Source organism: Fusarium verticillioides, chromosome 7 (genome assembly GCF_000149555.1).
Source record: "Fusarium verticillioides 7600 chromosome 7, whole genome shotgun sequence".
In the NCBI taxonomy this organism is placed as follows: domain Eukaryota; kingdom Fungi; phylum Ascomycota; class Sordariomycetes; order Hypocreales; family Nectriaceae; genus Fusarium; species Fusarium verticillioides.
In genome coordinates this window covers 501,014-516,769 of record NC_031681.1, presented here as the reverse complement: position 1 = coordinate 516,769, position 15,756 = coordinate 501,014, and the positions used below count along the sequence as shown (strand labels likewise).

At 49.3% G+C, this 15,756-nt stretch overlaps 6 protein-coding genes across 6 annotated transcripts; 2 read left to right on the top strand and 4 right to left on the bottom strand.

Moving 5' to 3' along the window:
* Positions 1-170: 170 nt before the first annotated feature.
* Positions 171-767, top strand: FVEG_06695 (hypothetical protein; the record flags this gene model as incomplete). The annotated part of the gene is made up of 1 exon (XM_018895095.1): positions 171-767. The coding sequence occupies one exon, from the start codon at positions 171-173 to the stop codon at positions 765-767; it is 597 nt and encodes a 198-aa protein (XP_018752302.1).
* Positions 768-1,021: 254 nt separating this feature from the next.
* On the bottom strand, positions 1,022-2,820 carry FVEG_06694 (hypothetical protein; the record flags this gene model as incomplete). The annotated part of the gene is made up of 1 exon (XM_018895094.1): positions 1,022-2,820. One exon carries the CDS (start codon positions 2,818-2,820, stop codon positions 1,177-1,179), a length of 1,644 nt encoding a protein of 547 aa, XP_018752301.1. The 3' UTR covers positions 1,022-1,176.
* Positions 2,821-3,595: 775 nt separating this feature from the next.
* On the bottom strand, positions 3,596-5,047 carry FVEG_06693 (hypothetical protein). The gene has a single exon (XM_018895093.1). It carries the CDS (start codon positions 4,934-4,936, stop codon positions 3,986-3,988), a length of 951 nt encoding a protein of 316 aa, XP_018752300.1. The 5' UTR covers positions 4,937-5,047; the 3' UTR covers positions 3,596-3,985.
* Positions 5,048-5,469: 422 nt separating this feature from the next.
* Positions 5,470-8,045, bottom strand: FVEG_06692 (hypothetical protein). Its single transcript, XM_018895092.1, has 2 exons — positions 7,778-8,045; positions 5,470-7,732 (listed from the first exon to the last, which is right to left on the bottom strand). The coding sequence occupies exons 1-2, from the start codon at positions 7,955-7,957 to the stop codon at positions 6,872-6,874; spliced, it is 1,041 nt and encodes a 346-aa protein (XP_018752299.1). The 5' UTR covers positions 7,958-8,045; the 3' UTR covers positions 5,470-6,871.
* Positions 8,046-8,173: 128 nt separating this feature from the next.
* FVEG_06691 (vesicle-associated membrane protein 7) lies at positions 8,174-9,292 on the top strand. The gene is made up of 2 exons (XM_018895091.1): positions 8,174-8,387; positions 8,436-9,292. The coding sequence occupies exons 1-2, from the start codon at positions 8,350-8,352 to the stop codon at positions 9,109-9,111; spliced, it is 714 nt and encodes a 237-aa protein (XP_018752298.1). The 5' UTR covers positions 8,174-8,349; the 3' UTR covers positions 9,112-9,292.
* A 663-nt stretch (positions 9,293-9,955) lies between these two features.
* FVEG_06690 (phospholipid-translocating ATPase) lies at positions 9,956-15,134 on the bottom strand. The gene is made up of 2 exons (XM_018895090.1): positions 10,681-15,134; positions 9,956-10,635 (listed from the first exon to the last, which is right to left on the bottom strand). The coding sequence occupies exons 1-2, from the start codon at positions 14,862-14,864 to the stop codon at positions 10,146-10,148; spliced, it is 4,674 nt and encodes a 1,557-aa protein (XP_018752297.1). The 5' UTR covers positions 14,865-15,134; the 3' UTR covers positions 9,956-10,145.
* Positions 15,135-15,756: the final 622 nt, after the last annotated feature.

Here is a 15,756-nt window from a genome sequence, read left to right as displayed (position 1 = left end):
TGGATGAGAGTCCAGAGGATCAAAGTCTCTGGGGTCCTCCCCCTCCCACCCCCCCTCCCTCATCCCCTTCCCACTCCCACGGCCTTGCTCTGCCCATTCCTGTCCCTCCTGTTGTGACTGGAGGCATAGAGTCTCAGACGACGGCTTCTCCAGCCCCTCTTGGCCCAGACATGGTCGTCAATAACGTCCCTGATGAGAGTCTCGCTCCTGAGCTCATCGGGGTACCTCGACCCAAGCAGCGCCGGGCTACTGCCAAGAGGGTGCCAAAGCAACAGGGCCCCAAGCGTGTCCCCAACGGCGTCGGCAAACCGCCTAAGCGCCTCTCTGCAAACCAGCAGCAGAGGCAATGGGACCGGGAGAGGATGGCGGAGTTGAGACAACAGCGAGATGATCGGGCAGCTGCTGAAGCGGCTGCTACGATGGCTAGTGGGACAACGGCTACCCAGCCTGGCCAACTTTATGGCCAGAATCAATTTTGTAAAAATTGCGGCCAAAGTCTGTCACAGACAACCTCGGTGTTTTGCCCTCCAGCCGGGCCGGGGGGTTATTACTCTCAGGCTGCTGGTCCCGTGTATCAGCAACCTCCTGTGCCCCCGGCCCCCTTTGCGGCTTATGCTCCCTCTCCCGCTCCCCGCTCCCGCTCCCGCTTCCCATCTCGCTCCTCCACCACCTTCACCTCCCGCTCCTGTTCTCCCTCCCGCTCCCGTTCTCCCTCTCGCTCCCCATCTCGCTCCACCTCCCTCTTCCGATCCCCAGATCCCAACTAGATTTGGGGTTCCGGGGGTTATGCTTCAGCAGCAGGCCATATACTACCAACTTCCAAATGGGCATAATATGTTTCAAAAGAGGTTATGAAAAGCTTAGGGTTGGGATCCTAAGTTGTAAAAAGGTTTAGACTATTTGTAAAAGTATAGAAGGCTCTTATGATGAGTTTAGATTTGCATGGTGTTTGGGTCCGGGATTTTACTACACAACATATAGACAACCAATTCATTGCATCGTGGCACAAAGTCTATAAAATCAGCAAGTGATGTCTTTCTTGAAAAGTAGCAAATTAGGTCAAATAACTACACGCCAAAGATTCCAACTCCCGCTATCTAGCCAGCTGTGACCATCGCCTCCGATCTAAGCAACATTTCATCACTACCAGCCTAATCTCAACAGTGCCAACACCCACTAGATCCTCCCCTCACTCTCCCTCTTCTTGAGACTAGCCTTTCGCGGTCTTCCTCGTCCAGACTTCTTGGGCGGCGTTTTCTTCTTCTTCTTCGGGTTGTAATCACCATCGTTCTCTGGCTCCGGCACATCGATCGGCATGGTCATGGGGTCAGCTTCCACTTCGCTCTCGATGTCTTGGGTTCTCTGCCGGGTGACTGAGTTTGCCGTTGATTTGCTTCCCTTCTTTTTGAGAAAGCCTGACCAGTTGGCGTCGAGCATCTGGCGAAGTTGTTCAGATGGTGTAGAGTTGTTGGTAGGGGCTTTGTGGCCTAGGATTGTGGGCGCAGAGTGTTGATTGGGTTGGAGTGTTGAACCACTTGCTCGGATGAATGACAAAGGTTCTTCATTAGGGGCGGGAGTGAAGGACGCATACTGTTCTTCTTGTTCCATGTCGTCCTTCGGGACCTCTTCCAAATACACTGGCCTCTGACGCTGATTCATGACATAGTCATATCTTGGGTCATTCAGAAACTCATCCTCGAAATGAGATGTCAAAATTGTCCGATTCTCCAAACCCCTTCGAGAAAGTCGAGGCGCACCAGGCACCCTTCCAGCAGCCAGTGAAGCATTCCCTTTCGCCTCCTGTCTCGCAGATCCCTCTCCATGCTCAACTTCACCTCGATGCATTGATCTAATTCCGCCTTGGGGCCCGATAAGCCCACGGACCTGCTTCTGCTTTGCCAGGTAGTGAAACCCTGTAGGACAATACGCCGAGGCTGGCGGGTATGGTGGTCTTTCTTCCTCTACAAGAGTAGACACTGCTTTTCCTTTCAAGTGGGTGTAGGCTTGGTGATAATATCTCTGAGAGGCCAACTGTAAGATGTGTTGTTGATATGGAAGGGGTATCTCCCCCAGCGGCCCTGGGATGAGGGATGTCAGGGGTCGAGCATCTTTGACGGCTTGCTCATCTTGTTGTTCAGGACCTGCTGGCTGTTTTCCTTTGTCGCCTAGCTTGTCATTCTCCTCCATGTCTTCAGATGCATCATGTGTCGCGTCTGAATCGTAGCCGTCATCTTTCATCGTAACGTCTTCGTCAGTGGTATCTGCCGGGGGAGGTGTAAGTCTTTTCTTAATAGTGCCCAAGAAGGGATCTCCCAGCTCAGGATACCGGAATGGGCCCGTAGATGATTCAGTAGCGGAAAACTGAGCCATGAGCCGCCCGACTTTCTCTGTGTCAAGCCAACCAAGCTCCAACGAACCCAGCATCTGTTGCTTGTCGATAGCATCCTGGAGGAACTCCCATTCGATATCCAGTCGAAGAAAGTCAAGCAGGCCATTCTCTGTATACTCCAAAAACTCCTCAACTACACCAGCGATCCTCAATCCCTGCAGAAACTCGACGCCTTTCTGTTTGTCTTGGTCCGGAACATTATCAGTGCAGAGAGGAGGACGATGTTCACGTAGAAGCTCTTGTACAGTCTGTCTCTGCTCAAGAGCATGTTCAAATAGATCAACGTGAGGTATCTTCTCAACACACTCTTGCCAGATCCGCCAACTGTAATATTCGCGGAGGTAAATCTCCATAAAGTCCTTGACCTGTTGGTTGCTGAGATGCAAGATGAGACTGGTGACTTTTGCGAAACGATTGTTGTTGCTGAACATACGGAGGATAATCCACTTCACACCCCAAGAGAGATCATCCTATTGTCTTCCTCGGAGCGGAGGTGTCGAGTTGTTGAGATGTTCCATGATGGTGGTGTCGAGGTTGAGTATTGAGGAGGCGTCGAGATTGTGAGGTCGCCTCGGAGAGCAAGCAAACATGAGGCTTTAGAAGAGGTTGCCAAATAAACTCGGTAAATGCTCCCCTAACTTAGACCAGACTGCCCAAGTTCTTCATCACTTTGGATGAGGGTCTCAAGTTTTCTTGCCTTTCCCTGGTCGAGAGCAAGCCAGTAATAAAGTGAAGATAAAAAAGTCTGAGATCCAAGTATCTCATCTGTAGCTCTTAGCGTAAGCGATGAAAGCAAAGTGTGTATCAAGAATGAGTGAGAAGAGGATAAGAAAGTGTTTTGAATTGTGTGAATGAAGGACGCAAAGATGGCAGACAATCAGGGACCAAGACAACCGAGACAGGCAATTAACAACCCTGTGGGAATCTATAACTCACACGTGTTTATTTGAGAACGCGATGATTCAAGAACAACTTGTCTCATCAAGGTCGAATTATCTGTCCCTCATTGCCAGGTGTCGGCAGCTGTCAGTCACGGACTCAACATTCAGTAATCAGCTCATACATGTCAGCAAATTAGTCACTCGGGATAACAGTCTCTCTCATTTCTTATCAAAAAGTATAGCTTCTTTGTAAATAATAAAAAGAGCCTCATTCAGGCACATAAAGTCAACCCCTAGACACCGTTGGCTTTGAAGCTGATGAGAGTACGGATACACCACTCACTTTCGATCATGACTTCACTAAGCTTCAACAGCTGGAGCATTATACATTCATTTATTTTTCCAAAAATAATGCTTCACCTGGTCATAACGCCTGGCTCGAGTCTATGTTCCATTCTTCAGAATTTCATTCAAAGCGGGCCAAGACACAATTCTCAGACGATATTATGAGATTCAAGTCTCGCTCTATAAGCAACCATCTGGTGACCCTCCAACAGCTTGAGACCATCGAGAATAGAATACAAAACAAACAATCCCATTGCCGTAAGATGCATCAGATATCAGAATCCGACACTGCCAATAAGTATACAGGGTATCTAAACCAGTCCAAAACGCCATACCTCTACTCTACCTCGAGTCAATCAATCCGTCGTCTCTACATATCCACAAACGGCGCAAACGATCCTCTGCCATTGAACCGATCCTGATCCAGCGCAAAGTCCCCCTTGTCGTTAGGGTTCTCGCTCGTATCCATAACATCGTCAATATGTCGCTTCGTATGTGCCGCGTTGGGGGTTACAGCCCGCTCCATAGCGACTTGTGAGCGCGCCCGTAGAATATCCTCCCAGCACTGCAACTTCCGCTTGGTGTCCTCGTCGAAAGCGCAGCAGAATCGCTGTATGCTGATGAACTGAACCGCGGTGATCATATCCTTTCCAAAAACTGCCATGATGTAGGCTGCAGCGATGGCCGCTGATCTGTCGTTGCCCGTCTCGCACGTGAGGAGGACTTTGCCCCGGCGGAATGCGCTTGGATCAACGAGGAGTTCGCCGTTCTTATTTCGACCCTTGGCTTGGCTGTGATACACGGATAAAAGATGGTCGTTGATCAGTCGAATAATGTCAGGAAACGAACTGATCAGCTTATCGTTGCCTTCCAGATCGATATACCGGACCTCAATGTTGAGCGTTTTCGCAGCCTTCTCAACACCCATGAGCTTCACGCCCGCCATACGCGCATCCCTCGCCACAGCAATCATAGTGATGCCCTCCTCCTGCAACCACTTGATATTCTTAGCTATGCTGTTGGGACCAAGGTACAGAAAGTCCACTAGCTTCTGGGCATCACGTCGCTGCTCATAGGACCAATCTGCCGCACGATCTGTCGCGATCTGCTGCATGTTTTGCGTGATGATCTTTACATCGTGGTCCGTCAACTGACTCGAGTCGACGTGTTCGTACGATGGGAGGAGGATGGGCGCAGCGGAGACGCCGCATTGTCCTGTCGGTGGGATGTGAATGAATGGCGGGCTTGGTGCTCGACGGACGTATGGTGCCGATGGCACGGCGTTGTTGGCGAAGGAGGGGTGAAGACCGCTCGACTCCATTATGGTTGTCGTGAAGCTCGGTCCGACAATGACTGTAGAGGGTTTTGCTGTGCAAGAGATTGTGTACAGAGCAATGAGGAGTCCAAGTTCAAGCTTGAGCTAGAGTTGTCAGCGTGAAAGAAAGTGGAGAGGGGAGCCTCGCTCAGCTGAAATGCCCACTCCAAATAGGCTGCTGACAGGGGTCAGTGCCCTTGAATGACGACAAGTGGAGCAACCCGGGAGCCCTACGGTCCCTGAATTTTGAGATTCAGGAGAGACGTTCGATTGGCTGCAACATGGACAAACAATAACCTGGAGTACAACCAACAGCTGAATTTCTGACTCATTGGACAAACAGAAAGTTAATAACGAGCACAGGACAAAGGTTATTTATTTTTTTGGGCTGCTGCCTGAAATTGAAGGCTAACTTTGAAATTGTCGAATTAACACGAGCTGCCTACCTAAACTCTAAAGTGTAACACAAAGTCACGAACTGCATGTCTCAGAAGCAGGCAAACATGTTGCAAACACTCAACACTCATCTGAAACAAAGGCACGTGCGGAAAATAACCATAATAGTTCATGTACGCATCATCTATTGTACAAATGTGGTGATACATTGCTCTAATAATAAAGTTACATCCAATCCATCTCTATACAGTCCCAATCCAACGCCGTTCATATGCCATGTCATCTAGGTACTATACAATCATCCTGACGTTGGAGCTGCTGCCTTCCAGGCCAGCTCATCTCCAATAGGTGTTTCATCCGACTCTTGCTCTAGATCCTTAAGATCTGCCTCTCCCAGTTCTTCACGCGACGTTGTCGTCTTACGCGCTTCCTTTCTGTTCCTCATTCGGATACCCTTGAGGTCAGTTTCTGTGAAATCAAGCCTCTCCAGTGTATCAATCAGCTTTTCTTCGACGAGAGATCGGACGTGGAATGCTAGCTTTTGATCGCGGAACATGCCGCTAAATCGGTAGGATAGCCAGATATACTGATTAATAGCAGCGTGCAGTGATTCAAGCCTGTGAAGATAGTCCATTGACGTGCCCTTGAACGTCTTGAAGTCGATGTCAAGGTTCTCCAGGGGAATTTCTTTAATTCTGAGAAGTGAGCCGTCTTCGCTGTTGGCGACGATCCTGGCGAGGGCTCGCAGAACAGATATTGCGTTCTGAGCTCGTGTATTCACGGGCAAGTTGGTGAACAACAGTCGATCATAGATCGTCAGAGGGATATCCTGGACGTGGTCGGCAATCTCTAGCTTATCTGGGGAGATGTGGATTCTGTACTGCTTGCTCACGGACGCTAGCTCTCGAATGCGCATGAGGATGAACGATAGAGGTGTTCCCTTGGGGAAGTATGTTGAGAAGCGCTCGATGGCAGCAGCCGGTGGTGAAATGTACGCGGCCTCGATATCATCAACTGTGGCGTCGAAAGCTCGATGCACCGACCTGAGATCTTGGCTATCCATTGTTGTGACATAGCCAACCTTTTTCTCCTCCTCAACAGCGACGTCGGCATTTTTCCCTGCTTCAGCGGCGTTGCGGACAGTTCGATATCGTCCAGCTCGACCACCAATCTGCTTCAGCTCAGGGTGCGTGAGCATTCTGTTGTGATTTCCATCAAACTTTGCGACTGCTTCAAGAATAACTCGTCGAATTTCCAGGTTCAAACCCATACCGATAGCGTCACTGGCGACGATAAAGTCGTAATCGTTGTCGGGGTCGTTGAAGAGCGCAGCTTGCTGAACACGCACTTCAGGCGGTAAAGATCCGTAGATAATCGCACATCGTCGTCCAGTCTTTCTTCTCGATTGTTCGTTTCAGGGCGTGCAAGTTCAGACGACTGAATGCGACAATCGCATCTCTCTTTTCCAGACGACTGTAGTCACCGTCTAGGGCCTCATCCATGGTCTCCAGAGGACTTAGACGATCATATCGATGCACGATGCACTTATCGCCGATACCTGCGCAAAATACTCTGGATCAAACTCACAGTTCTCTCCTCACCACAAAGATGAACCTCCTTCGCTTGAACGCCCAACAGCGCAGATGTCCAAGCGCTGCCACGATCCGGATCAGCCAGCATCTGAATCTCATCAATGACAGCAACGTCATACCGCTCATTGAAGGGAACCATCTCCACCGTACAACTCGTAAAGTACGTATCCGTATCTTCCGGCAAACGAACTTCCTCTCCTGTCAACAGCGCGCACGGTAATCCCTTAGCCTTGAGTCTCTGATAAACCTCGTTTGCTAGCAAACGCAACGGCCCCGCATAAACTCCTCGCTTCGAGTTCTCCAACGCTTTCAAGGCTCTGTACGTCTTTCCAGAATTCGTCGGTCCCACGTGAACATGGATAGTGCGCTGCATGGCTCTCGTCGCAGGGAACCACTCATAAGGAAACCGAAAGTCCAACAGTCGCTTGTGGCTCTCCTCCAAACCCTTTGAGAAGCGCTGTCGAATGAGAAATGATTGAAAGGAGTACTGGATCTCGTTTGTGAGACCCTTGATATCCTTCAGTATGAAAGCGTCGCGAAGATTCCAGAATAGGGGGTTCTTGACTCGGTCGGTGATGTTCTGCTCAGCCATGTCGAATGCTGAGTCCAGCACCTTCATAAACATTGAGGCTTGTTGATGGAGCTCATCCTCTCCTACACCCGCAGCAGACACAGAAGATTTGCTTGCATTTTTCATGACATCTTGAAACTTCATCAAAACAGTTGATCGGAACATTCCATGTCGTCCACTTGACTTTTTGTCCATGCCGAACCTCATTCTCTTCATGTCATTTCTGTCATCAGTTTTGGTCACCTAAATTGGTAAGTGATGTCCTCAAAATGAGAAAATAAAACATACCAGCTTTGGAGAAAATTCAGACTTCTTCTCTCCAGCCTTTCGGGCTTCAACCTTGTTCGGTCCATGTTTCCTCTTAATTGGACTCGGCGCTCTTGAAAGTCTTGGTGAAGTTGATATCGTCCTTCTCGTCACCCGAACAATAGGAGCTCGTAAGCCTCCAGCCCGGAGTAAAAAGCTCATTATGAAAAAACAAAGAGTGAGCCAAACATGCTCCTCTCAGAAACGAAAAAAAACAATCGTTAAATGACCGTGTCTTTGCTCTAGGGCGAATGCGACCAAGTCTTGCCATCATATGAAAACCCGTCTCAGAAAATTCCCATGAGACGGAGATTCGTTCCGCCGGCCTCCGTGCGTTCGCATGAGAGTGGGGAATGACGATGAGACGCCGCGACCAGGCAGAGTCGTCATTGTAGACTTGTTACTTGACTCTAACTTGACTTGACTTGGGTTAATTATCTTGCTTACCTTGCTTCCATTTCTTTCGTCAGCCTCGTCTTGAGGGTTCATCTTGAATCGCCTTATCTTCAACACCAATCAATCACTTCATAACACTAGGCGCAGACTCGCCCATCATGGCATCGTCATCGACTCCTGCGACTCCCTTGCTCTAGTCCGTCAATCATCATCAATATCGACAAACGCAGCTAACAATCTACAGCTCCTGTATCGCGCATAATACCACGATCCTCTCAGAATGCACAACATCGGCCTCCTCCCAAACCTCATCCCTCGCATCCCTCATCCTCCCCAAGATCGAACACACAAACCCTCAAAAGCTCACCTACACCCACGGCCAGCACCAAATCCACTATGTCTCCGAATCTCCATCTGAACATCGCGAGTACCCTTCCGCAGGCGGTCTAACATTCCTCGTCATCGCCGACTCATCCCTCGGCCGTCGCGTGCCATTCGGTTATCTCTTCGAAATCCGCAAGCGCTTCCTGCAGCAATTTCCCGAGAGCACTGATTTCTCCGACATGCCCAACTACGGCGCAGCTTCGTTCAACTCGGAACTCAAGTCTCTCATGATCGAATACGGTACTACAAGCGGAGGCCGCGACGATGCCATCGGAAACGCCAAGCGCGAGATCGACGACGTTAGGGGGATCATGACTAAGAACATTGAGAGCCTTCTTGAGCGCGGTGAAAGGCTGGACTTGCTGGTTGACAAGACAGACCGCCTTGGTGGTAGCGCACGAGAGTTCCGCGTGCGCAGTCGTGGCCTCAAGCGCAAGATGTGGTGGAAAAACGTCAAGCTCATGGCACTCTTGGCACTTGTAGTATTCCTCATCATCATGGCTATTGTGATCGCTGTCAAGAATGGGTCTGGTTAAGGTAGGGTTTGTGAGCGCGGAGCCATTCCTTTTAATTATTTCCTTCTTGTTGAAACTGTGTATTTCCTAGGCGAACAGATGGGATGGACAACCCGGGCAAAAGGGTATAATTATGCAACAAAGTCCTCTTTTCAATCAATCAAACTGATACCCCAACATCAATCCATCTCTCAACGTTGTCGTAATCATGTAAATGTGTCGTAATCCACCGCTCCAAACACTTGGCGTCTCATCCTTTGTCGCTGGGTTATCATCACCCGAATGTGCAAAATAAATCGTCGGTTTTGTCTCCGATCCTCCATTTATGATCTCATAGCTTCGGTTTTCTCCTCTCACTTTCCTGATAAACATATCCCAGCGTCACAGGACTGGCAACCGATCCCATAGTCAAAGAAGTCGGCGCTCTTCGGAACCTGTCTGTGAAAAATGCCGGGTGTAGCGAAGAAGCGCACGGAACAGGTTTAGGCTGCGGCGGTTGTGTCGTCGGAGGACAAGCCGCGCCCATTTCGTTTTTTTTTTATGGCGAATAAAATAAAAATAGAGACTAAAGTGACGATGAGTTATCACATTCTCTGGAATTTGGGGGATGTAGTATTAAAGAGGCACGGTATATATCTTACATTGCGCCGAGGTCACTGTTGATCTTTCTCCACGTGCTTCGGTAATCACACCGATGACCTTAATTCTAGCGGCCGGAATGGAAGACTCGGAATGGATTGATGATGACGGAAGCTCACCGTAGCGTGTCTCATGTAACAAGGACCAATTGATAAGTCCGGGGAATCGGGGAGACATTTACCGAAGCGGGGAGCCCTGTACAACATCGAGATAGCAAGCCTTGGTAATGTGAGATATTGCGGTATTCGCTCATTCATTCATTCGATACACTATAGCAATGCAATAATACGTCATACAAACGCTCACTATAACCAACCAATTCGTAAACCCATCCCAACTCCAGCGCCTGTAGCCCAGCCATTCCCGTAAGAGGCACCTTGATCATCCGTGGATATACCCAAACAAAAGAAACTCCTTCATCCCCGCCATTGCTCCATTGGATTCTCCCTCTCTTCTGCAGTCGCCGTGAACCTCGGTTGATAATCATCGTGGCTCCCACGATGTCTCCTATCTTGTCCTCTGTCAACACCCGGCGTTGGCTGGTTTGAGAGAATTCTCTCTGCTTCACCGTCGCCTTCTTCAGCGTCTTTGCCATCTCCAAAGACTTTGTCCACATTGCCATCTTTCTCAATTCGTTGCATCAGATCCTGGTCGCCGGGGAAATAGACTCGGCGAATAGCTTGAACAACCAGATCAATGACAATGAGCACGATAAGCTCGAGCAGTACAAGCGTCCACCATTGTAGTGTGCGACCAAAGTTGTCAATAAAAGCGTCCCTAACAATATAAGGGCCAAAACTCTTGGGCTTGATGCCTGACAAGGCCAGCATCCACAAGAACCAGCCAGCGACAGATATCAGACAACCACCAAAGGTAACAACAGTTTTGGTGTGCACTTCAAGGATCCTGCAAGAGTCAGTACAGCTCAACAACACATATCAGAGAACTTACAAGAGCTTGATGTTGATGAAAATAACAGCAACAGTGAAACTAACCATACCCATAGCAAAGATACTGTTATCCCGATCATAAAAGATCTTATCGTAAACACACCACGTAAAGTACCAGATCACAAAACTCCCAGCAGCACCCATGAACATCCATGCAAAGTACTGCGAGAATCTGAATCCGAGGTTCCTCTGTCCAAAAGTGTACAACTCTGGCACTTTCATCAACGTCTCTGCACGCAGATCCTTCTCGAAAATACCGAGAAGAATAACAGGAAGTGACGTAAAGGCACTATTGAAGACGGTCAAACTCCACGATTCGTACAGTGACGTGCCAGAGTATCCGTTATAGCGCTGGTAATGAGCTTGTACGATGAAGAACAGGACTTCCTTCCAGAAAGTTGCAAGTACATACTTGCCGGTCCTCATGTAGTTCCAACGGCCATGAACGAAGAGTAGCTTTTGAAGGAATCGGAATTGGGCAATCGAGTAGTCCGAAATTCGAGCAGCCTGTAAACCCTCGCGACCAGAAATACCAATGCCAACATGAGAGGCCTGGATCATACCGATATCGTTCGCGCCGTCTCCAATTGCCAGAGTCATGCTCTTAGGCACATATCTTCGAATCGAGCGAACGAGATTGGACTTTTGTGAGGGAGAAGCTCGGCAGCAGATGACAGAGTCAACACGTACAACAAGGTCATAGAACAGAAGAGACAATTCATCATCTTCGTCAATCTTGGCCAGTGTCTGTCCGTCAACAACCACAACGGAATGTGGAACCATACCACGGCTAACATCATTGAGAGTCGCAGTAATCGTCTCCTTCAGTTCGCCCAAAGTCGCGTCCAGAACGTAAATCTCTGACCAAGGTTTACACACACGAGCAGAATGGCCAATATTAATAGCCGTCTCTCGCTTGTCGCCCGTAAGCATCCAGACTTTGATGTTGGCTCGGCGCAGCTTGTCAATGGTCTCTGGGACTCCCGCCTGAAGCTTGTCCTCAATTGCTGTCGCTCCGGCAAGCTCGAACCTCTGCTCAATAAGCTCTCCGGCGGCTTCGATGCGCTCCTGACGATCGATCAAGCTTGTCTCAGCTTCTCTGTACTTTTCTTTCCAAGTGCGATAAGAGTCCTCGTCAATGTAACGGTAGGCATACATAAGAGTTCGGAGTCCCTCGCTGGCGAAATCATCGACGTGCTGGAAGCACTTCTCAAACACGGCGCCTTCATTAGCAGCCATAGATTCGTCAATCTTGCGCTCGGCATCGTCGAACGAGGGCATTTGAGCAAGACTCTGTCTAGGGCTCATCATTTCGGTGGAAGTACGAGGTGATCGAGCAAGCTGTTGTGACAGACGCTTCAGATCAGTGGAACGTCGTCCCAAGCTCAATCTGAGACCTTCTCGATTAGACGACTCAGCCCTAGAGAACCCAAAACTATTGCGAGGACTTCCATAGGGACTACCATAAGGACTGACGCTCTTTTGAGAGTTGATCCGCTGCAAAGCTTGATCCTGTCGAGACGCTCGTCGCTGACTTGCCCGACGACCGATGTTCTTGGCAGTTTCTTCGGCGAGATTACTCAACTTCAGACGCTGCATGATGACATTGTCGGCGCCCTTGCAAAAGATGCAGATACGTCCGTCGGGCATGCGAATGATGATCGACATTCTCTTCCTCTTGCTGCTGAATTCAATCACATCCAGCACCTGATACGTCTCGGTGTATAGGGAACCATCTGCATCTCGGGCCTCCAATTTGATAGCTTGTGCAGGCCGATCAATGACCAGATATCCCAGATCTTTGGCAGCTTCAACAAGAGCAAGTTCATCAGGTGAAGCAGCTTGGAATGTGATGTCGCCATCATCAGTCTTTTCAGGAAGACAAGTGTGGCAGAGAGCAATGCACAGCAAAAAGTGCTTTACCTTTCGCGAGAAAGCTGTATTCGGCTTCCTCTGAATGTACTCAAGTAAATCTTCCGTCTTCATGTCGGCGTTCTCGGCTGTATTGACAGTGGATTGCCAATGGCTTGCAGACCTTGTCGACATGGTTCTAATAGGCTCTGGTCGAGATCCGCTTCCACTTGTATCGTCGTTTCCGTCCAAAGTCTTGACATGGCCTGTATTCTTTGCCGCAGAAAAGCTTGCCTTGCTCTTACCCTTTTTCGGCCGTTCCGACTCTTCAATTCGTCGACGCATCTCCTCTTGATCTCTCTGCACGTCCATATCGTGCAGACAAGCAACACCAGCGACCGACATTTTCCGAAAGCGCATGATGTTTTCTGTCAGAGTACCCGTCTTGTCAGAAAAGACATAGCTGACTTGGCCCAGATTCTCGAGGATAGTGGTCGTATTCGCAACCATGGGCGTGTCCGATATTGGGTCATACATCTCGGCATCCTGAAGCAAATATAGCTGACCCAATTTGATAATTTCAAGACTGATATACAACGACAAGGGGATCAGTGTGTTGAACATAATGATGTACCCAAAGAAGATTTCCTTAAAAGCGACACTGCCATTATAGAAAGGAAGTCGCTTGATGTACCAAGCGAAATCCTCAGTTTCATCTCGCCACAGGTAGTAACCAATAGTTAGGCCCATTGTGAGCATGAGAACGATGAAGATTTGAACCATGATCATCTTGTTGATAACAGATTGCATAGCGGGTTTCTTCGCGCGAACATTTTTGTTGGCGTTCATCCGAATCTTGCACTCCTCGCCTGTGTTTACAATGATACCGAGGGCCTCAGCAGTGTTGCGGAGAGTAGATCCACGGTAAACGACATTGTTCATGGACAGTGGTAGAGTTTCGCCGTCGACAGTTACTCGACCGTCGTAGCTGTAAAGGTCCAGGTTAGGATTTTCAGAGATGACAGTAGCTTGTGTCGCGCGAAGTCCTTCGAGGGTGTTGCATCGCTCGGCGAGCAAAGGACAGGCCTGTTTACTCTTGAGGTTCGTCTCACCATCAAGAGCCATGGTGTCGATGTACGCAATGCCATTAGGACCGGTAGCATGCAAAAGCACAATATCCGCAGGAACAGGGTCATCTCGGCGCAAACGAATTACATCGCCAACACGAACATGTTGCCATTGTACCGAAGTCCAGTCTCCCTTTCCACCCAATTTGGCGGTCCCTGCAGTGCCTGACTCGAGATCATCAAGCATGTGCTCTTCACCACTCTCAGACGCTTTTTCCCTTTTCCTCCTCATTTTCTCAGCGTGTCTGACACGGCCTTTGTCCGCATTTCGATCCGTCAGAATCCAAGCCTCACTTCGATTTTCCAGGCGATCAAGTCGATAGCGCCTATAATCATCCCATCCTTCCTTGGCCATGCTGAATGCGACGAATACACCCAGAGGTACAATAGTAGTCCATCTTCCGACAGTACTCAGGCCAGGAACCATCTGAATAGAACCAACAACAAGGAAGTAAAAGTTTCCAAGCTTGCTAAACTGAAAGATGAGTTGCTTCGGGATGAAATCGTAGATAGTGTAGCGACTTGAGCGGATGAAGTTACTGCAGTACGGCTTCCCTGCACGCTCGTCGATAAGACCATTGGCACTTCGCTGCGGTGGATTGAGAGGAATATGGCGACCGTCGGGTAAAGGTTCGAGGGGTTTTTGGCGAAGAATTGTCTCGAGAATGACCTTTTGGTGGAACTCTCCGAGCTGTTTCTTAGTGCGATCTTTCCATGTTGGTTTTGCGCCAGGTCCAATTCTTCGCTGACGTCTTTCTCGAAGATATTTCTTGATATCGGCGCGCACTGAGGATTTGGGACCGTTTCCGCCGAACCCAAAACTGGTCTTGTCAACGGGCGAAGTCAATTCCTTATCGGTTCGATCCGCAGAATCGGGAGGTTGGTCAGTTGACAATTCCGTCCTCGAAGGTATCGGTCGCAATTCGTAAGGGCCGCTCGCTCTCGGATGAGAACCATCATCGGGTCGTCTAGTTCTGGACCTCGATCCAGATCTCACGTTTGTATCATCTGCGGAAGATCGTCGCTGGCGATCATTGTTGGGGTCTGTGTAAGAGCGCCCTGTATTCCGTGGTCTCGAGAAATTGGTCGAAGTTCGAGGATATCGCTCATCGAGAGCAGCGAGATCACGAGCTATTTCACCTTCGGTGTCATTTCTCGGTTGCGAGGGACGTCGCCCGCTATTATCGCTGGGGTATGGAGGAGCCATGTTAAGGCCGTTGAATCGGCGGTAGCATCTGGAAATACCGTTGGAGCTGTGGAGTGGTCGTGGGGACGCGCCGGGTTCAGTTAGATTGGAGCGGTATTGAAACGAGATGATGACCTAGGAAAGGTCTCTGGTGTAATCCAGGAAAGAAGAAGGAAAACGAGAGAATAAGACGACTTGCAGAGGAGTTGGAGAATGTGGATGTTTCGTCAGAATTGAGTTATTAGGCTGGCTGGGCTGGCTGGCTGGGCTGGGCTGGGCAACGGGGATCGTATACAGCCCGAAGCGGCCTTTACTCCAATGGATGAAAGCCAAGGATGGTTCTGTAAGCTACGCCTACCATTCGTAATCCTTCAATCTCCGCATGAAAAGCATAATCATCCATGGATTCACTACAGTTTCTGCTATCCTTCACTAACAATTCGTCCCATCCGGATCCTCGGAACCTCTTCGTGCCTTGATACTCCCCTCACGAATTAACTTTGCAAGCATGACGAGGTGTATTGAGGCGCAGCATTGCACTTATCATCACCTGGAATCCTCGCAGCCCGCGGGTACTGTAGCAGACTCTGCGTCGTACAAGCTCGGCTTGATTGGCACCGGTAATTCCAGCCAAGTCGCTAACTCGTAGCTTAAATCAAGCCATCTAATCTGGCGACAAAATAAGCTCATGCATTGAATCCGTTTCACCTAAAAACACTGGGGATTGAAGAGCTGGGCTGCTGGGGAAATAACACGACCGACTGATTCAAAGCAGTCCAGACCCCAAATTAGTCTATTCTTGTCTTTAAAGGCTGACCAACACTTGTCACACGTGCAATCAAAGTCCAATCATAGCTCACTGCGCCTCGAAATTTACGCAGCTTAATCCGCAGCCGTATGTATGAAGACAGTG

Bases quoted from the DNA above. Each gene is read 5' to 3' on its own strand.
- FVEG_06693 (XM_018895093.1), bottom strand. From the start codon at position 4,936: ATGGAGTCGAGCGGTCTTCACCCCTCCTTCGCCAACAACGCCGTGCCA.
- FVEG_06692 (XM_018895092.1), bottom strand. From the start codon at position 7,957: ATGAGCTTTTTACTCCGGGCTGGAGGCTTACGAGCTCCTATTGTTCGG. The intron at 7,733-7,777 runs GTATGTTTTATT...TTACCAATTTAG, and splicing joins CTGAATTTTCTCCAAAGCTG to GTGACCAAAACTGATGACAG.
- FVEG_06691 (XM_018895091.1), top strand. From the start codon at position 8,350: ATGGCATCGTCATCGACTCCTGCGACTCCCTTGCTCTA. The intron at 8,388-8,435 runs GTCCGTCAATCA...AACAATCTACAG, and splicing joins CCTGCGACTCCCTTGCTCTA to CTCCTGTATCGCGCATAATA.
- FVEG_06690 (XM_018895090.1), bottom strand. From the start codon at position 14,864: ATGGCTCCTCCATACCCCAGCGATAATAGCGGGCGACGTCCCTCGCAA. The intron at 10,636-10,680 runs GTAAGTTCTCTG...TGACTCTTGCAG, and splicing joins TTCATCAACATCAAGCTCTT to GATCCTTGAAGTGCACACCA.